Source organism: Saccostrea echinata, unplaced genomic scaffold (genome assembly GCF_033153115.1).
Source record: "Saccostrea echinata isolate AGI-Se365-2 ecotype Australia unplaced genomic scaffold, CSIRO_AGI_Sech_v1 ptg000022l, whole genome shotgun sequence".
NCBI lineage: Eukaryota > Metazoa > Mollusca > Bivalvia > Ostreida > Ostreidae > Saccostrea > Saccostrea echinata.
Window position 1 is genome coordinate 4,717,088 of NW_026889771.1, and position 25,615 is coordinate 4,742,702.

The 25,615-nt window shown below is 33.5% G+C and overlaps 1 protein-coding gene across 1 annotated transcript; it reads left to right on the plus strand.

Annotated features, from left to right (window-relative positions):
* Positions 1–660: 660 nt before the first annotated feature.
* Positions 661–25,311, plus strand: LOC133190269 (HAUS augmin-like complex subunit 3). The gene is made up of 13 exons (XM_061325782.1): positions 661–864; positions 1,208–1,321; positions 1,503–1,586; positions 2,241–2,352; positions 3,538–3,729; positions 3,866–4,008; positions 4,115–4,249; positions 5,934–6,117; positions 7,605–7,757; positions 18,366–18,462; positions 20,989–21,127; positions 23,175–23,352; positions 24,608–25,311. The coding sequence occupies exons 1-13, from the start codon at positions 689–691 to the stop codon at positions 24,734–24,736; spliced, it is 1,836 nt and encodes a 611-aa protein (XP_061181766.1). The 5' UTR covers positions 661–688; the 3' UTR covers positions 24,737–25,311.
* The last annotated feature ends 304 nt before the right edge of the window (positions 25,312–25,615 follow it).

Genomic DNA, 25,615 nt, shown 5'->3' on the forward strand with positions numbered 1-25,615 from the left:
CATGAGAGAAATATCTGCAAGTTTCGCGACCTACTTTAACTCAAATATTGATCGCAGTGAACCATTTATTTTGTTTTGTTTTCATAGAAAATATTTCCTTAGTCACGAAAATTAATTGTCGCAGATGGATTTCAAACTGACAAATCATGAATAAAAGATGATGCGAATAATAGTTGGTTTACAGTATTTAATATCAGTAAAGATATAATAGTCTATCATAGATATCAATAGCATATAGAGTGCCATAGATGTAATGCTGAATATTCAGGAAATGTCTGATTTTTTGGTGCAAGTTTGATTCTCACTGATGTGTATAAGTTTAACAATATTTTATCATTATATTTATAAATCACTGGATTGGGCAGCATGCACACTGCATTTAAAAGTCTTCTCCTGCAGAGCACAAGTTGTTTATTATGTGACAGGCCTCAACTATTTTTTATACCATTGACCAAAATAAGATTTAATATCTTTGTGGTTTTTGGTGTAATTATTTCCATTTATCAATAATCTGTATTCTGTAGTATATAGTAAAGTATATTTCATAATATTAGAATTTTTAAAGATTCATTAAGATGGCCTGATGCTATATGGATCAGTTCTTGTCTTCTAGCAATTTTGTAAACTTTAAATCTTTTTTCAGCTCCATCTCTGATGGTATATTTTCTGAAGTACAAACTGACTTGACATGAGTGCCCAGCAGATGCTTGCTGTCCTACAGGACCTAGGCTATCCCAAGGCCAGTAAACTGGACCCCAAGGGCCTAGAGTGGATGTTTGAAAATGATGCAATGCTGCCGTTTTTGGAATGGTTTTGCAACAGCATCAGTGCTGCTAATGTTCTCACCAAGGAAGAAATGGAACAGTAAGGGATTCTGTACTATATTACACCTATTTTTACAATGTTTCTGTAGTATCGGTAAATGTAAAAAGTTTGTCACATGCTAATAGAATAACACCTCTTAATAGATTGCAGCATGTAGGAATTGTTTTAAATATATCAGAACTAAAATGTTTTATTGTTTGTTATTTAATTTTAAATTTCTAAATCCGATTAAAATACAGCAGAGAAAAATGAAGTGTAAAACTTGATTTAGGAGTATATATAATGAGTACATGAAAGAGAGAATTGTTCAAATTTACTAGAGGAAGCAACAACATTAAAGGTTACAAGTATAGTGCAGTATTGATTTTTGGTCATTATGTAGGTTCCATTCATTAGAGAGTTCCAAGGAAAGTGTTTTGGAAGGTGAACAACTAGAACAGGCATTGAAAAACCTGAAGGTTTCTCAGAATGAACAAGTAACTGTGGCACAGCTAGAGTAAGTTGGATCTCAGTGGAAAAAAGTTTATTTCAACAACTTGACAAATCCATAAACATAAAATACACATTCAGCTTGGTCAAATTTGTTGAGGAATTTTGAGTGAATTGTATTTGAAGTAAGGTTTTGAAAGAAAATTATATTGTATTCATACATGTAAGACTCTAATTAACTGTTACAGACAGGAAGTAGAGCAGTTAACAGAGAATTTGGAAAGGTGCAGAACAAGAAAACAAAGTTTGATACAAAAGAGAAACAAACTAAGGTAATTCTTAAAACACAGGAATACCTTATTATCTTGAAGCTGGTAAAAAAAATTCAAGATATTTGAGGTATCAAAAAAATACTTTAAAAAAAAGTAGTTGGGACTTCCAACTCACTCAGACATATCTATGATATCTGAAATATCAAAAATTGAGATACAAAAGTTCATCTGTATTTGTGATGAAACACCTACATGTAAGAGTTAAATTTACAATTCAACATCCTCACAACGTTGGGGTCCTTAGTCCATCGTGGCTGTTGGATCCTGACAAACTTCATTCAATATTTTATGGGCTGACTGCAGTGATGTCTTTCAGGAAATTACAGGAAATTACAAATCTTGATTGTTTTTCTTATCTCTTGACCAATCACAAAAACCTGTAACACGCATTGAGTTGTCAACTGCTTACTTTCTGTTTACGTTTATTTTTTAATCAACTAATGAAAGCCTTAATCTGATTGGTGCTTCTAAATGAGAGAAGCAAGCCTGTAAATTATTGAATGAAGTTTGTCAGGGGCCATTAGTGGACTCGGAACCCCTGACGTTGTGAGGCTAATAATTGAAACGAAAGTTTGATTCCTGATAAACATTCCTCTTTTTTGCAATAAATAGTGGTTTGATTTTCATATGATTTATTTATGTTATATGATTTAGTCTTCATCATACATCGCTGAGTCACAGACAATCAAAGCTTTCCCAGACAGAAGCTAGAGTCAAATCACAGTACAAGAGAAGTTTGGAGCAAAACAAAACAGATAATGCTGCAGTAAGGACAGAAATAGGGAAGTTTATATATCAGTTTGTGTGTGATAATTTTTACTGTCACCTCTTGAGCATGGAGGACACATAGTAATCTGTCTGGGAGGTGTCACACTTAAAAAAAAAAAGTTTATTTTTAAAGCTATATGGTCTGCAAGTGTTCATTATATTTTACCCATTAACATCATCTACTATTGATCACATGTTCAAATGAGGAAAATATCCTTTCTACTTATCCTTTGTCTTGGGACAAAGTTGTAATTAAAGAAATATTCAGCATAAAGATCTTTCTACAACTATCATGTGGCCTTTCATAGGTATGACGAGGTAAACACATGGGTTTGTTTACTGGATAGAATATCATAGTTTAACAGTCTACTTACTTCATACCATGTTCAAGTAAACTGTTTGACCACTGCTATTTTCCTCTCGTGTCTTGATTCGGTCAAAATAACCAGCTTTCCACAACGCTTAATATGCACTTGCAAAAAAAAAAAAAAAAAAAAAAAAAACTACTGTTTTTGATTGAAGCAAAACTACTTTGTGTGCATGTGCATTATTAGCAGTTGTATATATCGTGGAACCACAATTATTATTTTTTAACTTCCAATATTTCTTTTTCTCTGCAACAGATGTGAACTTCAGTGTTAATTTTTGGAAAGTGTGAAACTTTTACACTGTAAATAAATGATGGTGAAAAATCGTAATTTTCAGAGATCAAAAAGATTGGCCCACACAACTTTAATTACATCATTGTTAAACTTTACGAAAATACAAATCAAAGTGAGTTGAAAATATTAAGATTAATTCAGGACAAAATCATCCTTTGGGCAGTTAATTGCATGGTACTCATATGTGTTGAGATCAGTTCCATATACCATAATTGTTATCCTTGTAATTTAGCAGATATAATTGATACATTATCTACAATATATCTATTATGTACAATATACATGTATTTGAATGTACCTGAATACTGTATATACTCACCTATAAGATGGTCTGCCTATAAGTCGGTCGTATTTTTTAAGCTTAAATAAGAGGGATTGACCCGCTAAAATACCAATCTTTTTGTAACTCGCGTATAAGTCTGATAAAGAATTTTGGACCAAAGTTTAACTCCCCAAAAAACAGACTTATAGGGGAGTATACATGATATATATATTTAGTCCGGGAATCAATTATTTTTCAGGTGAACTCTAGTTTGGAGCACCTGGTTGAACGTGTGGGACAGCTGAGTGAAATTTATGAGTTACCTGTCCAGGAGAAAAGTAAGGAGGGTGTGCCAATGTTCCTGTCTCAACTGGCACTGGAAGAGTACTATCAGAAAGAAGAAAAATTCTCACAAGAGTTATCCCTCTTTACAAAGAAGAAATTTTTTGAGGTAAGCCATCATTTTTCTTTCGTAATGATTTTGAATCGAAATTGTATTTACTTGATTGATCAGACGAGAATTCCTGTATGTGTTTTTAGTTCTTTGTTGAGAAAAATTTATCACTGGAAATGCATATTGATTAAAGGGCATAGCTGATGTAGCTGGCCAAAGTGAGGGCTCAAGATATGAAATATTGGAAATCAGTGATCCCAATTTGTCCTTGATCAGAGGTGTAGGTCAAGAGGTCAACATTAGCCAGTGCAAAGAATTGTCCAGAATAAAAAAGAGGTAAGATTTAAAACAAAGCTTGGATTTCAAATGGACATAAATCTGTTAAAGTTGATTATGTGTTTTCATGTGATAGGGTGTCTGAATGAATATTTTTTAAATGTAGTTATCCTGCTGCTAAGTTGAAACATATTGAAGCAAAGATCGCGAGTGTCCAGTCAGAGCGACGTCTAGAAACAGCCGAGGATATTTTGAGGATGGTTCAGGCTGGAGAGTTCTCCAAGGACTGTAACTCCATAAAGTATGTACATTCTCTGTAGCTCACATGTTAATAAAATGTTAAGTCTTCTCACTGTTAAAACTGCTAATCAATTTACATTTATCCTAATAAAAAAATCTTTATTAGATTGATAATTTTACCACCAAAAATTACAATTGAGTTCATTGCAAATAAATTCATTGATTCATTTATTTTTTTTTTTTTTTACAAACTAGTATTTTCTCATTTTACAGTCATCGCAAAGAGTCACATGTCCTATTTGATTAAAAAAATTATGATCATGAAAAGTATTGCTTAAATTAAACAATGTTGTGAATTATAAAGCAGTCTTTTTTTTTAAAACTACAGTGCTCCCTCGGTATATTGCCAACTTTTGTCCAAGACAGATTTTGGCATTAAAGCGAGGGTGGCAATATAACGAGTTCTGTCATAAATTACAATGCAATGAGCCCAGTTCAAGATGAATACGTAATTTATTTTAGTTAAAATCAAATGTCATGCTTTTGCGCGTGTGTACATACATATACACTCAAGCGCAACTTTCATTTCTTCCGGAAAAAAAGTCATTAATTTATTTGTTTTTAAAATGAAATGAAAATGTCACAATATTACGACATTTTTCAATTTCCCGCTCTTTCGCTCTTCTGTTGATCCTGAGTCGAAGAATTTAACAACCCGATGATAACGGTGTCAATAGCAGTTATAGTCTCTCGGTATACAAAAGTTTTTGAGGTTTATCGGCAATATCATCTGAATCGTAAGTAGATTATTTCACCATCTCAATAATACTAGATCAGTTAAAAAAGTTCGGTAACAGACGAATGGAAAGTCACGTGCCAGGGTACACGTCTAGATCTTCATGAACCTGTTGTAATATACACGTATTCTCATGTTTGCTAGTACCTGAGTACTTTCTCTTCTTAATCTGTTTTGATATTCATCAATCAATCCATTATGTGTCCAACAATTGAATTCCGCACGTGAAAATGGCATGGGATTCCCTTACCCCTGAAACAGTCATATAGTAGTCTAAAAATAGAGATGGGATTTCCTTAGAATTTAGAATTTGGTTTTTTGATCTATAGGGAATAAAATGATTTTTTCATTTATTATGGCCTAGTTCGGTGAAAGCAACAATCGGCGATTTACAGTTAAATAAAATGTACAATTATTTATTTGGGTTTATTTTAAATTTTCGTTTGTAATCTAAATTTGTACGCTTTCTCTTCCCTGACTTTCCCATTATTGTGATGAAATAATACTTCCATCTTATAAAAACAACACAAAAGAAATTGCTAATTTTGAGTTTTATAAAACAATTATCTTTAATTTAGCTGAACTCCTTGTTCAGCCAGTCACGCTTTACCGCAACCACTGTCAAAGCACGGGTGTGACGTCCAAATTACCGACAAGCGCTAGATAATTGGCATTGTTACCGAGAGTTTTCCTTATATAATTTGACCTTTTGTTTCCCCAAACTAGTGGCGGATGGCAATAAGCGGGGGTGGCAATATAACGGGTGTATTAACACAGGGGGAAATCCGTTCTTGGAGAATTCCTGGCAATAAGCGGGGGTGGCAATATAACGGAGGGCAATATACCGAGGTAGCACTGTATTATGAAATGGACTGTCAGTGAATTTTATTTGAGCTATGTTCTGCCAGACTGGTAGCTTAAAAAAGGCTAATTTGATGACTTTTTGCAGTAAACATTTAAGTGATGCTGACTCTTCATTACAAATGGTACAAAGAGAACTGGAAACTTTATCTGGAGATGAGATCCCTGGATTAATTCAGGACAGCATGACCTCCCAGGTGTCACACATTCTGACAGGGGACTACAACCTTAAACTGGCTAGACAGGATTACTTCATCTCAAATCAGGACCAGGTGACAATCATCAAAAGATTTTATCATACTCCATCATGAATATGGTCAGAACATGTATTGTTTCTTCATGTCTGTCATCCATCCTTCTGTTCTTCTGTCCCTCTATCCATCACTCAAAAGAATGATGACAATAGTGATAAATAAACATTAAAACTGAAATCTTCTTCATCCATGACAAAAGACTTGTCACAAAAGGATTTGATAACTTTTCAAGATGAAATTAATTTAACAAATAAAGATTTTTCAAGTTAAATTCATGAAATTAAGGTAAATAATAGATAACCGAACCAAAAAACCAGAAACTGAACTGAAAATTTACGGATCCAACCCAATCTGAAAAATTTTTGAGCCGTGACAGCCCTAGTTGAGGATATTTTTATTAAACTTCATACACTAATACAAATTGGTGAGGGTTAGTAAACTGTGTCTTAATTTTCTATCCTTGACCTTCCCTGTGACCTTAGCCTAACTATTCCATGTTGTATTTACTTTTTCAAAGACCAGGGGAGCTTATATTATGTTAAGGTTTCCATCTTCTTTTTTCCTTCTTCTTAGCTGTTTGTTGATCTTTGACAATTTGATTAATAAGTAGAAAACAATAAGACACATAACTCTATGTGACAGATTTTCATTTCAGCAAACAGTTTAACCTTGGCAACAAAAAATATAAATTTATGTGAAATTCTTTTAAAATCCTACATGTTCAGTCTGATTTCAATAAAACATGGTATACGAAAGATTACACCAATGTCCATAACTTTATTTGTTTTATGGCATTTTCGTGGATACCTAAAATAAAAATTCCATAAAATTCTTTATAATTACTACGCCCAGTGTTTGACCTTAATGTCTGTCCGTTGACCCAAGACCCACAAATATTCGGGAGGATAGATAAATTAGAAAATTTAGTCTGTTAGAGGGTTCAAAAATCAAAATTCATTTGGTAAAAAAGTAGGCAACACTAAGATACATAATTACGGTATATGTTTATCAGATTTTGATTTTGATGAATGATGTTGCCATGTTATTAAAAATACAATAATCTTTTTTTTCAAAAGTTTACTCCTCCTACAGTTTTAATCTGATTTCAGTAATCTTGCCACACAAAAAGACAAAACCAAGTATTGATTTATTGGTGCCATATTTTCAAGTCCCAGTGCTACTTTTGCCTTCCTCTGTTAGAAGTACAAACCACAAGAGCTAGAGTCTTTTCAGAGACTTCTTACTTGTCTATTATGTTGAAAATCTCGGTTGTTTTTTTAATTTTTTTTTATTAAATAATATTTTCTAGACCTTATGGACTCCCACTATCCAATCATTTTGAATAGTTTAGAGTACATGTTTAGTGATAATACCATAAAAAGTACGTTTTTCACTTGCCCTTGAAACATGGTAAAGGTCAGCTTCCTACTGAAACCAGTTATGTCTTATGAAACATTTAAACCTGGTAAAAGCATGTTGAAACATTATTATTTTAACTTTTAAAGGTTATACATCCTTTAGTGCAACAGAGAGCTAGGAATGAATTTCTAACCATGGCATTTGAACTTGAGAACCGTAACCATCGAGACATACACCGTCTGCTGGTGGCCATTAAGCAGCTATTACAGAACCATTTAAAAGGATGGCAGGCCAGGATGGTAATTAAACCAATTTGTTTGCAGAATTTTCAAGACTCAGATTATTGTTTATTTGCAGAATTTCTATGTTCACAGACAATGTGTATAATCTTCAAAAGTTTTTGTAGAATCTCATGTCTTACATATTTCAAAAGCATTTCAAACTGATAAATTATAAAAAACCTATTTAGAAACTTCTTTTATCTGAAAATTAATAAAGCTACAGATTTCAGGCATGTTTGATTATCGTACATACTTGCACTTTCATAAACTAAAATTTATCCTTAGGAATATCCGCTCCTCAGAAAGGAATGATAACTCTTAAAATTATTATTTAATTAAAAAGAAGTCTCAAAATTAAGCTTGAAATTGAATTTTTTTTTTTGTGCAACAATTTTCATTTCATGCATCTCATTATGATTCAAGGTTCTTTGAAGTCTTGGTAATGGTATTTTAAAAAGTTGACATTTGTACCCATAAAAGTACAATAAATACATTTTTAGAGGAATCTGATTTCCTTTAATCTAGCCTTAGATACCATATGATTATTACATGATAAGAAATTAGAAGTGATCTGTGATGTCTTGCCATGATAGAACAAGCTTTTTACACTATGTATTATAGGACAAATGAACTAAACAGAAGTATTAAAATACTGTATAAATATAAAAATGTGCAATGTTTATGCCCCGCCATGAATATGGCCGGGGCATATAGTGTTTGTCATGTCTGTCTTCCGTCCTTCCATCCTTCCGTCTGTTTTCCATCGTGCTTTGTGTTTAGCTCTGTTCAAAGCTCAGTTTTAAAGAAACTATGCAAGATATTTTTATCAAACTTTGGGCATATAGTGTTTGTCATGTCTGTCTTCTGTCCTTCCATCCTTCCATCTGTCTTTCCGTCGTGCTTTGCGATTAGCTCTGTTCACAGCTCAGTTTTAAAGAAACTATACAAGATATTTTTATCAAACTTCATATGCTGATAGATATTGATGAGAGCTATGCAACTGCATCAACATTTTTTGACCTTGACCTTTCATTTGACCTTGAGCTCACTTTTCTTAACTTATTGTTTAGCTCAGTTTTAAAGATACCATTCAAGATAGTGTAATCAAACTTCATATGTTGATACATACTGATGTAAGCTATTCAACTGCATCAACATTTTTTGACCTTGACCTTTAATTTGACCTTGAGCTCACTTTTCTTAACTTAGTGTTTAGCTCAGTTTTAATGATACCATTCAAGATAGTGTAATCAAACTTCGTATGTTGATACATACTGATGTAAGCTATTCAACTGCATCAACATTTTTGACCTTGACCTTTCCTTTGACCTTGACCTTTTTTCTTAACTAAGTGTTTAGCTCAATTTTAAAGATGCCATTCAAGATAGTGTAATCAAACTTCATGTGTTGATACATACTGATGTAAGCTATTAAAATGCATCAACATTTTTGTCCTTGATCTTTCCTTTCACCTTGATCTCACTTTTCTTAAATTAGTGTTTAACTCAGTTTTTATGAAATCATTCAAGACATTTTTATCAAACTTCATATGCTGATACATACTGATGAGAGCTATTCAACTGCATCAATATTTTTTACCTTGACCTTTCCTTTGACCTTGACTACACTTTTCTTAAATTAGTGTTTAGCTAAGTTTTAAAGAAACCATTCAATATAGTGTTATCAAACTTCATATGCTGATACATCCTGATGAGAGCTATTCAACTGCATCAATATATCATTACATCAGATCAACCTTGCTGCAGAGCTGATAAAAAGGGAGGTAAAAAAGGCATGTGTTGGAATGCAGGGGTTATCTCAAGAGTTGATGAATCATGACAAATCTATTTCTTTCCTATCCTTTACTGAAATTTAACATTTCTTTTGACCTTGACCTGACTTTTCTCAATTTATGTTTAATTCAGTTTTAAAGAAACCTTTCATAATATTTTTATCAAACTTCATATGCTAATACATACTGATGTAACCTTTTCAACTGCATCAACATTTTTTGACCTTGACCTTTCCTTTGACCTTAACTTTAAATTAGTGTTTAGCTCAGTTTTAAATAAACCATTCAGATTATTTTTTTTCAAACTTAATATGCTAATACGTATTTGTGAGAACTATTCAACTGCATCAAAAACATTTGGCCTTGAACTTTCCTGTGACCTTGACCTCACTTTTTCTTAAATTTGCATTTTGAGTAAATTTAAAGAAACCATTTAAGATACATTTATGTAAGCTTATACACTTATGTATAATTTGGTGAGAATTTATTATCTATATCCAACTTTTTAGGTTTCAGTTTCAATTTTAAAGAAACTATTCAAGATATTCTAATCAAATTTCATACACTAATACAAATTTTCATGTTGCATTACTAATATACCCTCGGCGGGGCATTCATGTCCTATGGACATACTTCTAGTTTTCAAATGCCCGGATACCTATAATTTTTTTTATCTTAAAATATATTTGTTTATCAATTTTTAATTAAAGAATGCATAATTGGTGCTTTTATTCCCATTTTCTGAAAATATATTTGAGATTTGATAATTTTCCCTTTATAATATGATTAACGATAATGATATACTTTGAAGAAACTCCATGAGTAAATACAGATTACTTTGTGAATTCAGAGACATTTTTGTAAGCAAATTTTAAACAAAACTTTTAAAGGGAATAAATAATTGAATTTCATGCCATAAAAATGATAGTTCTTCACTGGCTCTTATTAGCTTACCAAGCAGGTAATTATATCTTTTCACACCATATTCATGGTGCATTCTCATTCTCATCAATTGATCTTTAATACATTCCCAACTGTGAAATGTTGCCACAAAGATATTTTCTAATGAAATTAGAAATGAAGTATCTAAGAGTGATTCACAGTGTTCAGGTTTTAGTTCACCAGAGCCGAAGGCTTTTTCTTATCACATTTTGTCTGGCATCCTTGTGTCTGTCTGTCCATCTGTCTGTCTGTAAACTTTTCACATTTTTTGACCTCTCCTCAAGAATCACCAGGCCAATTTCAACCAAACTTGCCACAAAGTATCCTTGGGTAAAGGGGATTCAAGTTTGTTCAAATGAAGGGCCCTGCCTTCATCCCAGGGGAGACAATTACAAATAAGTGAAAAATTAATGGCATCTTTTCACAATCTTTTTCTCAAGAACCACTGAGCTAGAAAATATGAATATTATGTGGAATCATCCTCAGGTTGTGTAGATTCAAGTATGTTCAAATCATGACCCCTGGGGATAGGGTGGGGCCACATTGGGCGATCAAAGTTTTACATAGGAATACATAGGAAAAATCTTTAAAAATCTTGAAAACAGCAAAGCCATGATTTTTTAAGCGTCTTCAGGTAGTGTAGAATCATGTTTGTTCAAATCACGACACCCGTGGATATGATGGGGCCATGATGTGTGATCAAAATTTTACATAAGTACACATATGAAAAATCTTTTAAAAAAAATCTTCTCAAGAACAGTAAAGCCATGATTAGTCATATTAATATGGAAGCATCCTCAGGTAAAGTGGAGGTAAAAAAAAATAGACATTTAAAATTATGAACAATGCTTCTGTGTCCAGGCCCCTTTAAATGTTAAACAAAAAGTAGATGCATTAACTGACATGACATTTCATTTGCAGATGTAGTAATATGTCACTGAGATCAAGAACACATTGCAAAACAAGAAGCATGATTGTATTATTTAAACCCTTGAGTATTTCAATCAGTGTTAGTTTTGAAAAAAAGTTTAAGAAAATTCAGTTAAGTTTTCATGCATCTTTGATTTTCTTTTTTTGATAAGACCATAAAAAAATGTTTGTTACAAGTGACCTAAGTCTTTAAAAAAAGTCAATAGGTGTGCATTTTTAGGTTACACGAGTCACTCAGGTGACCTATTGCTATCTGGTTTTGTCCTTCATCATCCATGATGTTTGTGCATCTTCCACATTTGAGAACAATTTCAGCTTCTTCTCAGACTAATTTCAACCAGTTTTGGTTTATAGAATCTTTGGGCAAAAGGAAACAAAAATTGTGAATATATGGTCTCTGCCCATCCGTCCATGCCTAAGGGAATGGGGTCAAATTCATCAAATTAAATTTAATTAATAATTAAAATTAATGTAATCTTCAAAAATCTTATATTTTACTCCTGGACATTAAGCAGTCAAACTGTTGGCATGATTATAATAAGGGGCTTGGACACATTTAAAGTTAATATTTTCTAAAATTTTCATTATATAAATATATCAAGACTAAAAGATTGCTAGAGCATTTCACACTGAAATATTATAAAAGTGTGTCTAGAAACTTCTTTTATTTGGAAATTATTAAAACTACGAATCTCAGGACACATTTGATTGTCACACATTCTTGCAATCTTATGAAGTAAACTTTATCCTTAATATTTAAGAAAGTGGAAAATTTGTTATGTAGTGATGAAAAATATTTAAACTATAATCCAGAAAATTTAGAGAAGAAATGTAAAAAAGCAAATCAACTCATCAGTATTGTCAGTCCATGCTCAGTGATATGTTCAGAGTGAAGAAATTGAACACACCTAGTAAAACGTAAACATTAACAACGAGTATTCTGAGAGTATTGCATTAGCAATACTAGTCCCCTACCGGTAAGTGTAATCTGCTTCCTGTTAAAAATTGAAAATGTCATAATTCCGTCAAAAATCAATGTAGCGGAACGAAATGCAAACTTAATCTATAACTCATGAAGGTAAAGTCATATATCAAAAATCTTCTCAATATCTGCAAGCGTTTAGAAAAAAATGTCGAAAACCCTGAAAAATTGAAAAGGTCATAATTCCGTCAAAAATCATTGAAGCAGAACGAAATGCATACTTGATCTGTAACTCATCAAGATACACTCACATACCAAAAACCAGCTCAATATCTACAAGCTTTTAGAAAAAAAGTGTGGAAAACCAAGTGGGACAGACAGACAGAGGGACAGACTGAAATTATTTTTTTTTAATAAGAATAGAAATTTAAAATTGTAAACAAAACAGCAATGCAACTGTGTCCAGTCCCCATTAATTCATTGAAAATCTTTTTCTCTGCATCTGGGTATATAGCAACAAATTAAGTGAATGGTTATGATAAGCAAGGGTGTCTCTACTTAAATTGTGAAAATTATGGCCCCAAGATCAGAGGTTTTGATCTTAGAGTGTGGCTCTACTGATCATATAGTGAAATGCATTAATTAATTTTTAGTCCCTTTGACAAAGTCGAGTTGAGCTTATAATGCTGTACCTTTGGTATTAGCCTTGGTGCCAGTGTTAGCACGGCATCCTAGTTAAAGTTTTAGAAGCAAGTCCATTCCTGAATAACTATAAGCCCTACCTGGACCAAACTTGCATGGAGGATGCATCTAGGGGTGGACACATTTACAATTTAAGTACAAAATACAAAACACAGCATTAATCGTTAAATTTCTTCAAAAGTTTTACATTTTGTGAATAATGCACAAGTTAGGAAATTAAGCTTGAGGAACAATTTATTTGGAAATAAACACAAATGATACGTAGTTATTTGTTTTTAGCTCACCTGAGCCGAAGGCTCAAGTGAGCTTTTCTGATCACATTTTGTCCGTCGTCCGTCCGTCCGTCTGTCTGTCCGTCCGTCTGTAAACTTTTCACATTTTTGACTTCTTCTCAAGAACCACTGGGCCAATTTTGACCAAACTTGGTACAAAGCATCCTTGGGTGAAGGGGAATTTAAATTGTTAAAATGAAGGGCCAAGTCCCCTCACAAGGGGAGATAATCAAGAGAAGACAAAAATAGGGTGGGGTCATTAAAAAATCTTCTTCTCAAGAACCACAGGGCCAGTAAAGCTGAAACTTATATGGAAGCATCCTGGGGTAGTGTAGATTCTAAATTGTTCAAATCATGACCCCCGGGGGTAGGGCGGGGCCACAATGTGGAATCAATGTTTTACATTGAAATATATAGGAAAAATCTTTAAAAATCTTCTCAAGAACCACTGGGCCAGAAAAGCTGAAACTTATGTGGAAGCATCCTGGGATAGTGTAGATTCTAAATTTTAAAAATCATGACCCCCGGGGGTAGGGCGGGGCCTCAATAGGGAATCCAAGTTTTACATTGAAATATATAGGAAAAATCTTTAAAAATCTTCTTCTCAAGAACCACTGGGCCAGAAAAGCAGAAACTTATATGGAAGCATCCTGGGGTAGTGTAGATTCTAAATTGTAAAAATCATAACCCCCGGGGGTAGGGCGGGGCCACAATAGGGAATCCAAGTTTTACATTGAAATATATAGGAAAAATCTTCTTCTCAAGAACCACTGGACCAGAAAAGCTGAAACTTATGTGGAAGCATCCTGGGGAAGTGTAGATTCTAAATTGTAAAAATCATGACCCCCGGGGGTAGGGCGGGGCCACAATAGGGAATCCAAGTTTTACATTGAAATATATAGGAAAAATCTTTAAAAATCTTCTTCTCAAGAACCACTTGACCAGAAAAGCTGAAACTTATGTGGAAGCATCCTGGGGTAGTGTAGATTCTAAATTGTAAAAATCATGACCCCCGGGGGTAGGGCGGGGCCACAATAGGAAATCCAAGTTTTACATTGAAATATATAGGAAAAATCTTTAAAAAACTTCTTCTCAAGAACCACTGGGCCAGAAAAGCTGAAACTTATGTGGAAGCATCCTGGGGTAGTGTAGTTCCTAAATTGTTTAAATCATGACCCCCGGGGGGTAGGGCGGGGCCACAATAGGAAATCCAAGTTTTACATTGAAATATATAGGAAAAATCTTTAAAAATCTTCTTCTCAAGAACCACTGGGCCAGAAAAGCTGAAACTTATGTGGAAGCATCCTCAAGTAGTGTACACTCTAAATTGTTCAAATCATGACCCAGGGGATAGGGCGGGGCCACAATAGGGGGAATCCCAAGTTTTACATTGAAATATATAGGAAAAATCTTTAAAAATCTTCTCAAGAACCACTTGACCAGAAAAGCTGAAACTTATGTGGAAGCATCCTGGGGTAGTGTAGATTCTAAATTGTTCAAATCATGGCCCCTGGGGTAGGGCTGTGTCAATATATCGAATATTCAATACGTATCGATATTCAGGAATGTATCGTATCGAAAAAAATAACTTCCAATACGTATCGGACAGGCAGTTTTTCTTATAAATCTGTGAAAAAGTTGGGAATTTCAGTTACCAAAGATTATTTTAAACTGTTTTGAATTAAAACTGGTCAATAATGAAATAAACATTAAGGAGATAGCACATCTTAAATAACAATTACAAAATACATAGACAACTATATTTTAACATGTTATGTTAGACTCACCAGTTTTTATCAAATTTATGCATTAAATGTCATTTATAAGACATTTTTGATAGACTTAATAAATAATCCAATATATCGCATATCGTTTTATAAAATATCGTATCGTATTGTATCGAAATATTTTGCTCAATACACAGCCCTACCCTGGGGGGAGGGTGGGGCCACAATAGGTATTACAAGGGGGGAGTCTGGTAATGAACAGCATGGCCAAAGTTACTCAGGTGAGCGATGTGGCCCATGGGCCTCTTGTTTTGTTAAATATATACATGTATATGATGGGTTTTTTTTTTCTGGACTCATGACAATATCAGAGTTTAAGGAGCTGGTCCATTCTTTAGTTTCTTCTTATATGCCAAAATGCATATAAGGGATGGTATACACCACGGGTAAGGCTAATATATAGATACCTCATCTGAATATCAGTATACATAACCTGGTTATAGTTTCTACATCAGATCCATTCCAAAGTATCTTGTTAGCTCACCTGAGGCTAAGGCTCAAGTGAGCTTTTCTGATCACTTTTTGTCCGGCGTCCGTCTGTTTGTCTGTCTGTAAACTTTTAACATTTTCAACTTCTTCTCAAGAACCACTGGGCCAATTTCAACCAAACTTGCCACAAAGTATCCTTGGGTGAAGGATTCAAGTTTGTTCAAATGAAGGGCCACGCCCTCTTTCAAGGGGAGATAATAAAGAATTAGTGAAAAATTAATAACATCTTTTAAAAATCTTCTTCTCAAGAACCACAGGGCCAGGAAAGATGAAACTCATGTGGAAGCATCCTCAGGTAGTGTAGATTCAAATTTGTTCAAATCATGACCCCCGGGGATAGGGCAGGGCCACAATGGAGGATCAAAGTTTTACTTAGAAATATAAAGGAAAAATCTTTAAAAATCTTCTTCTCAGGAACAGCAAAGCCCTGATTGGTCATATTTATATGGAAGCATCCTCAGGTAGTGTAGATTCTATTTTGTTCAAATCATGACCCCCAGGGGTAGGGTGGGGCCACAATGGAGGATCAAAGTCTTAAATAGAAATATATAGGAAAATTTCTTCTGAAGAAGAACTGCAAAGCCATGATTAGTCATTTTGATATGGAAGCATCCTCAGGTAGTGTAGATTCAAGTTTGTTCAAATGATGAAGCCTGGGATAGGGAGGAGCCACAATGGGGGATCAAATTTTTACAAAGGAATATATGGGAAAATTTTGTGAAATCTTCTCAAGTACAACAAAGCCATTTGTTATGTTGACATGGAAGCATCATCAGGTAGTTTAAAATAACACCCCCCCCCCTCCCCCATCCAACCCCTGGTAATATTTTTAATACTGAACCGATTTGTGCTTTTGCTTAGCCAATGTGCTCAGGTGAGCGATGTGGCCCATGGGCCTCTTGTTAGAAATTGTATTGAAATTTAATGATGCCACCGTGTCTTATTTGCTACCCCAGCAGTGTTTGTTGTGTGATTTAATTTAAACTTGTCAGACAACCATATAAATTGTGTTCAATAAAAATTAACCCCAAAGATACTGATGTATATGTAACGCTAATTGACATAATGTGCCATTGCTTTATTTTTCTGTTTTTACTTAAAGTTGCATGGGATACTGGATTTTGCAGATTCAATGATACCCTGATATTGGGTACTATGCGTGATTTCGCGGATAATACCCGATTTTGAGTATTCTCTTCAACGTGTTGTAATGCCACATTAAATAACCTTTACATGAATGTAGGTTGCTTTGTTGGGGATGTTTTCCTCCGCAAATTCGCATTTTAAAATGTCAACATTAGCAGTCAGATGAATACATTACACAGTGAACACCAAAATATCACAGCAGGGCTAACAGCTGTAAATATAATTAACAGTATGTAGACAATATAGAATAAAGAAAATCAGACTATGTAACTGACAAATCATGGTTTAGATTATTTGAATAAATTTGATATTTATAAAACACTTAGCAACAAATTTACATGGAATTTTATAGGAACAGATGAATCTTATGTATTATATTTCCTTGCATTTTTTAGGTTGTGCAATCATGCAGTTTTCACTTATCAAATTTTGTGTGCATCATATTTTGAATTTATCCTTTGCATTTGAAAATCATTTTATGTTACCATTTCACCATTTGATATCGGTGTCTCTTGAGAGTAAAGCTAGGTCATAGTCAAAGGGTCAAAACTATTGATAACAACTCAAATATTTTTAATCATTAAATTCTAATTTGATTACATAGATAAAAAAATGTTAGCAGTAGAACCTGTAGATTTCGGTGTCAATAAATCATAGATTCAGGTCAAAATTGTTTTTTTTCTCATGAACACTTTCTTACGCAGCACAAAAAACAAGAGTATATTTTAAGATGCTGCCTTGATTTTATTCACTATAGAAAGAATCATCTAGATTTTGAGCCACTTGTTCAAAGGTCAATATTACCGATACCATTAGTATTAAAACTCTGTGAGGCCCTGAAGACTTATCATTTTTTCATCAGTTTTTTTTGCTCACCTGAGCTGATAAACTTCCTGAGGAAGTTTAGATTCTAAACTGTTCAACTCTTTGTTTAGGCATGAAATATGGTTGGATTCATTTCTGTATGAATCCAATGTCAACTTCCTGTTTATCCATACAACCATCTGTACCATACATGACAAATTTTGGTCACAGTTTTCTCAGCAACTACTCACACAGATGCTTGAAATTTTAGCGCACTCTTTGTTTAGGCATGCCATTTGTTGGGATTCATTTTTTTACAAATCCGATGTCAACTTCCAGATTATCACTGTGTCTGTCCATAACTGAACTTGTGTATTCACATCAGAGCGGGGGTATCATTAGTGAGCATTGGCTCACGGACTTCTTGTTTGCAAATATTCCCATGTTGTTTGAATTTAATTTTTTTTTTTCAAATTATGGACCCTGGGTTTGAGTTGGCTAAAATCAGGATAAATTTTACATGTATATGTATACAGGAAAAGAATTTTCTTCTCCATAACTACAAGGAATTTTAGTCATATTGATATTGAAGCATCCACATAATGTGTTAATTCAGAAACCCCTTTGAGTTAGGGTGGTGCCATAATATGGTGTCACAATTTTCAAGGAAAATAAGTCTTAAAAACCTGAAGAACAGTAGGACTAAAGTGACTCTGGTAAGTGTTGTGGGCCTCTTGTTTAGTCAGACTTACTGAGTTGTGGATATCAAGGTTTAACATTTACTCAGTGACTGAATTATGTCTAGAGATTGGTTAAAATAATTTGTTTTATTTCATATAGAAAATGATGGAGGATCCTTTGTTGACAACAGCCAAATATAAAAGAAGCACAATAGACTCCAGGGACACTTTTGCCAAAAGATTACATCAAGTCTTGGGTAAATGTTCAGAATTTTAAATTAATGATAAATAAATAACGTTTTGATGTTTCATTGCTTGCATTGACTTGGAGATTAAGAACAAGGGGCACATGTGCTTGGTCAGTTTGTCAGTTTTTCAGATTTGATAACATTCTGTACCCATACAGGTGAAATTTGGGTAGATACTTGGTAAGTACCCAGTCTGTCTAGATAGTTATAGTGACATGTTTATATTAGAATTCCCTAACACTGTCCAACAAGATAGATTTAATGTTGAGGCTTTGGATGACCTTATTGTCTCATGTTCATCATTCAAGGTCATTTGAATAAGTAAAGAAATTGGCACTTCTACTTTAGAAAGGGTGGTTTTGACCCAGTGAGTTTTACTGTAACTATCATTACTGGAGTAATATTATGACTGCCATCTTTTTGAATTTCATGGAGGTTTGATATAGTTCAAATCTCAAAAGAATTTTGGGTACAATTTGTGAAAGTAAACACATAAAAACTCTTTAACTCATGTATAATATCTATTTTTTAAAGAGTGATTATAATGCATTGTTTTTCACAAATATTCCTGTTATTCATGTTTCCTTTAACAAACAAAATCCAGTGTTCCAAGTTCTTGAACTACTATGTGTCAATTGTCACGTCATTGTCCCTAATCTGTAGGCTTGTCTCCAATACAAGAGAGTTTTTTTTATGAAACTGGCAATCATAATAACTTGTGTTTCAATCATGTTTAGCTATGTTTCAGTTTGGACAAGGTCACAGAAATACACCATTCTTCTAAGATCCATATCTTTGTAAGAGAAAAACATTCAAAGGTAAAGAGTGCTTAAATTGAGCAAATTGAAGGCCATACATACAACAGACATGCACAAAAAAAATGAATAAAGGTCACAAATTTCTTTATGGAAAAACACTTCAGCTTTATTTTTACATATGAAAGCTTATGAGATGATGGTGAGTCATAAAGCTTACATGAAGGCAAGATCAAAGGAGAGAATATTTATTAAATGGTTCTTAACTCATGTGAGCCAAAGGATCAAGTGAGATTTTCTGGTCTATAAGTGTTCAACATCATCTGTTGTTCCATCTTTTGTCTGTCGTGTTGTTTGTCATCTATAGACCTTTCACATTTTTGATTTGTGTCCAGTATGCTAGGCCAATTTTATTGAAACTTGGCACAAAGTGTCCTTGGTTTATGGTTAATTCAATTTTGTTCATATGGAGGGCCATGTCCTTGGTCAGGGGGGAGGGGGAAGGAAGGATAATGAAGAAATACAGAAGGTTTGAAAATTCTTCTCAGGAGAGCAGGGTTATATTAATATTCAGAAATACCCATGCTGTGTAGACTTAAGTTTGTTGAAAGCCTAGCTTAGGGACTAGGTTGGGGTAACAATTGTGAACAATTTTCCCAGAAATGTGGATACAGGAAGAATAAGAAGGCTAATATTTGTAAAAAGACATCAAGCCTTTATAAAGTTTTAATTAAAATTGCAGACTTTTATTTCATCGATCCACTTTTCCTCGATTCATTACTGCTTTTCTGTGAAAAAAATCCTGCTTTTCTTTGACAAGTAAAACTGCTTTTCCGAGATAATATGTTTTGCTTTTCTGCAACATATTTTAACGTGTACCTCTTCCACCAGCCAGGTAAAACCTGTTGCCCACTGCCTACCATGGGGAGGTGGAAGTAGAAATTTAAGCAGGATAAGTCTTGTAAAACACTGGATAAAAACACTGATTTAAAACAACACTCAATAAAACAAAGATTAAAAACAAGCACTTGTCTAGATATTAATAGATCCACAGAACAAATATGAATGCTTTCACATTTTGATCCGAGCTCAATATATAATACATTAATTTGCCTACACGATTTGTTTCTGTATGAACTATTTCCATAACATCTAGAACCTATCACCGACCAGTGTAAAATGCGAAAATCATTCAACTTTTATCACACTGTGAGTAAATACAATCAAGTATACTGTACATAGTAAATTTTCGCGATATTGTCATTTGGTATTTATAAGCAAGACATAATTTTACGAACTCTAGTTATTGTTCTGTATAAACTTCAATACTAGTAACAAGAGCGAAAACTACATTTTCGCTATCAGGCAATCTCGCATAATTACACAAAAATAGAGTCCTCTGGAATGAAAAGTGATTTACAGTAATTCTTGGGAAAATATATGTAAATATTGGCAACCATTTGATGCTTCAGCGGTAACGGCTTAAAAATCGTGGAAAGGAGGTATAAAAAATGGAGATAACACATAACATGTAGTAAATCCAATCACAGAAAAGCTGTGTGAAGTAGTTGCAGAAAAGCATACAGGTTGTAGAATTAAAATCTCAAAAAAAGCAGGACGGCCTTTTATTTTGAATTGACCATAAAAGGCCATTGTGAATTCACATGCAAGATAGACTTTGAATCTAAAGTTTCAAGAGGAAAGTTCAAATTTTAGTCTAAAGCCTTATGAATACCAATTATGCATGTTATTAATTAAATGCATTTTATTAACATTTCAGAAGTAGAAAATACAGAGCATATCTTTCTTACCTATGCAAGTTTAGAAAATGGGGCAGAAAAGCTGAAACATTCCTATTCAGTAAGCTGTAACCATGCAGAGACAGTCAGGGGCAGCAAGGAAGAATTACTGGATGTTTTGTAAGTAAAGAGGTCGCATTAGTTGTTAAGGATCACAACTTGTTAAAGGAGGCCAAGAATATTGATCTCCTATAACATTTTTTTTCTTTGATAATATGAGCAATTTTGATTAAATTTTATCTGTTGCCCATCTTTTGTTTATCGATTAATTTATTCAAATCATGGAGAACTCTGATAAGAGATTTCATAGGACAGCTTGGAAGAATTTCCCTGAAAAGTTATCTCTCTTATGAGAGGGACATTTCACCTTAATAATAACCGTTTTTATCTGTACAGGTGTTTTAGATAAAATGATCATATTTTAATTACTGAATTCACTGTACCCATTATAAAGCATCAATGCCAACTAGCAGATGTCTGCATCACTGATATTTATACATCAAAGATATGATCTTGGGCTGACGAGAACTATGTAAGAAATGACTTTAAAAGAAAATAATTATAACAGTTTCCTTCTATAAATTAATTTAGATGGTAAGTAATATGGTTTTATAAATGTAAATTAAAATTTGTAAGGTGATTTCCACTCATCTCTATCTCTTTTTTTCTCTATCTTGAGAAGCGAAGTTTTAAGCCAAGTAGTGATTGTTCTTGGACTCCATGATTTAATTTTAAAAAGTTATATGTTCATTATTTTATTTTGGGGAAAATCATACTTTTTGAAAAGAAAGTTTGTATCATATGTTCTTAAAACCCTCTTTGATTTATTAATTTCCCTTCAGACTTGGTATGGATTGATTCCTCCTTTTTATTACATATTAACTGACATTTTAAAATATGTTATTCAGTTTGATATTGGATCATGAAAAGCGTATAAACATGTTGTTTATCATGATTCCACCTCATATAAGTCACATGTTTCAGTCGAGTGACCTATGCTATCTGCTTTTGTTCCCTGCTTTCACTGAAAGTGGGAGATATTAATTTGGGTCTGTCTGTCTGTCCATCAAGCTGTCTGGACGTCTGTTCATCTATCTGTCAATATATACTGTATGTGTGTAACACTTTCATTTCTGGACAATATCTCAAAAAAGCCTTTAAGCTTTTGCAATGAAATTTTATATCAATTCCCTGTTGCCTAAAGAAGATCTCTTTTGAGGTCCAAAGGTCAAGGTTGGAAATTCATGCATTGTAAAAGTGGTTTCCCAGCTGCTGATAACTAGATTTCTTTAAGCTATTGGAATAAAATTGTTTATCATAATTCTCAGTGACTGACAGAAGACATCCTATTGTTTTAGAGGTCAAAAGGCAAGATCTGAAAGTCATACTTTGCATACAGTGGTTTCCTGGTTATATCTTTTGTTCTCTTTGAGGATTTGCAATGAAATTTTTTACTTTTGGTCAATACATCTTTATAAGGCCAAAAGGTGAAAGGACAAGGTAAACTTTTTCCTTTTCTTTCTCCATCTGCATTTCTTTCAGGTCTTCCAAAATTTTCATTTTAGCTCACCGCAACAAAGTTTAGATGAGCTTATTATATACCCCCGGGGTCGGTGTCCCGATTAAAGTGGGGAAAAATCTTAATTTTGCTGGGCTAAGGTGACACAGGTTAGCATTGTGGCCATGGGCATCTTGTTTCATCTACCATTGAAATGGTCAAATGTCAAGGTTAAATTTTATAGTGTATTTAAAACATCTCATTATTTACCTACCTGATATCAGTTAAGTTGGAGATTATAGCCTGAATGATCCACCTTCAATAGAGCTAAATGCAGGAATTAGTAAAAATGTTGATGCAGATGGAATACAGACTACATCAGATTTTTCTTTCCAAACAAGACAAAAATGGCCACTAACCCAAAGTCTTAAAAAGAAGAATACTATTTAAACCTACATATAAAAACAGATATTTCTAACTCAGATGATCATACAGAATTATTTTTAAAGACTGTGGAAATTTTCATTCTGTGAACATTTAGAATTGTCTTGCTGTGAAAATCATTAGATAAAAAGAATTAAGATTTTTTTAAGCAGTACATATCTACTGACATCTGATAGAGAAGTTGTCACATTTATAACTATATAACATTTTTTATTTCTTTTAAAGGGAACAAAACATGCAATCCTGTGAGGAAATGATATACTCAAGGTCCAGTACAACACATGGTCAGCCATCTCTGACTCCACCTCAGCTCCAGTCAACCATGACTCAACTAGAGGGAATGCTGGGAAGGCTGGAATCTGCCATCAAAGACACAGTCCGAAATTTGGAACAGAAGAAACAGGTTAATGAAAACACTCATAATATGATTCTTTTGAAGTATTCAGGCAATTAAGGAGCTAGAATATACTGCTATTAATCACTTATCTGATAACTGAACATAAAGGAACACATGAAGGCTTAAAATTTATTGAAAAAAATCTTTTTTTTCCCCTTAAATTACTCTTCCTCTTGGAATTTTCATGTATTAAATGATAAAAATGCATTACAAAGTATAAGGCTTATTTCCTACATGTAGGAGCCAACATCACATAAAGTTCTATAAGATTATAACAACATAAGTGCAAGACAGCAAATCTAGGATATTTTATTGGTTTATAGAAGTGAAAATTAATTGAAAACATAGTTATTAAGATTATTCAAATTATGGTCCCCAGTTAAGGGATGGGGCCAATGTTTTACTTGGAAATATATTGGAATTTTTTTTTAAAAATACAAGTATTTTCAAGGCTTATCAAATATATGCATATACCATTATGCTGTGTAGAATTAAGTTAGTTGTTTAAATGAAGACCAGGACCCAAAAGTAGAAGCATTGGAGCATACTTTTTTGTGTTGATTTAAATAAATTTAAAAACAAATAAAATTATAATTTGGTAAGCAAAAAAAAAATGTTTTGTAATGAATTATAAAAACGGACAAGTAAATAATCTTCAGTTACTTACATTTAAGGAATGAATTTAATAGCTACCCACGCTATACTGTTTAACCTGGGTTGGGGCAGTTTACGATTATAAACCTGAAAGTGGTTTCTAAAAAAGTGTAAATGGTTCCAACCTAGGTTATACCAGTATAACTTGGGTAACTATTAAATTCATTCCTTTTAATTTAATTTTCCATCACTAAGTGTAGAGATTAAGACAATTTCTCCTTCAAAAATGACTTCAATTTGAACATATTTTAAATGTAACGACAAGCATATTGATACATTTTTGATGTAAGTCACTGATATGAAGTCACTGAGATGAAATAATATTTAAGATATAATATAAGGCCAACTTTAAAATAATGTTTGGTTGCCCTGTCCTGACTCAGGATGAGAAAATTGAGTCGGTAGGTAGGTGAGAAATTTTTTTTTCAAAGAATATTTCAAAATCAATGCTGAATTTTCAAAATCTATTTTCCGGAATGCGTAAAAAGAATAATTGGTTCCTGGAGGTTAAAAAAATTTTTGAGTCAGGCCATTTTTAGCCAGTCAGTCAGGAGAGGGCAGCCAAACAATTTTTTACAGATGGCCTAAGAGATTTTTTTTGTTTCAGATTTTGAAGAGTGATCCTCTGTTATACAAGGAGAGAAAACTGTTCATTTACTTCTTCACCAACCCTGCCTGCTTAAGACAGTTATTTGATGAAATGTCATCTCGACTACAGGCACAAAAATTACACTGATATGAAATTTACTTACGTTTCTTTTTATTTAATAAAACTTCATACAACTAGATTTTCTCAGGATACATATTTCTGGAACTGTTACACAATAATTTTTAGCTTACCTGAGCTGAAAGCTCAAGTAAGCTTTTCTGACCACATTTTGTTTGCAGTCCATGTGTCTGTATAGCTGTCTGGCTCTCTGTAAACTTTTCACATTTTTCTATGCTTCTCCTGAACCAAAGGGCCAATTTCAACCAAACTTGCCATAAAGCATTCTTGGGTGAAGGGGATTCACATTTGTTCGAATGAAGGGCAATGCCCTCTTTCAAGGGGAGATAATTTAGAAATTGTGAAACTTTGGTGGTATCCTTTAAAATCTTCTCAAGAACCATTGTGCCAAAAAAGTTGAAACTATTGAGACTGCTTCTTTACATAGTGTAGATTCAAGTTTGTTCAAATGATGACCCCCGGGGGTAGGGTGGGGCCACAATTGGGCATCAAAGTTTTACATAGGATTATATAGGAAAAAATCTTTGAAAATCTTTTGTTTAAGAATAGCAAAGCCATGCTTAGTCATATTGATATGGAAGCATTAGTTATATTGACATGGATAGGTAGTGTAAAATTCTAGTTTGCCCCCCCCCCCCCCCCCCCCAAGGTTAACTGAATTGTGCTTTTTCCTAGCCTATGTGCTCAGGTGAGTGATGTGGCCCATGGGCCTCTTGTTAAATTTGTTTCTACTATTTTGAGTAAAGGTAATTTCAGGGAGTATCTGTTCCTTGGTGAAGGTTGGGCAAATTTGAAGTAGATGAAATTCTTAGCATCATGGGTCCATCAAATACAACTGTACTGCAATATTTTTGTCTGATTTGAGTAAAATCTACATAATTTTTTTGT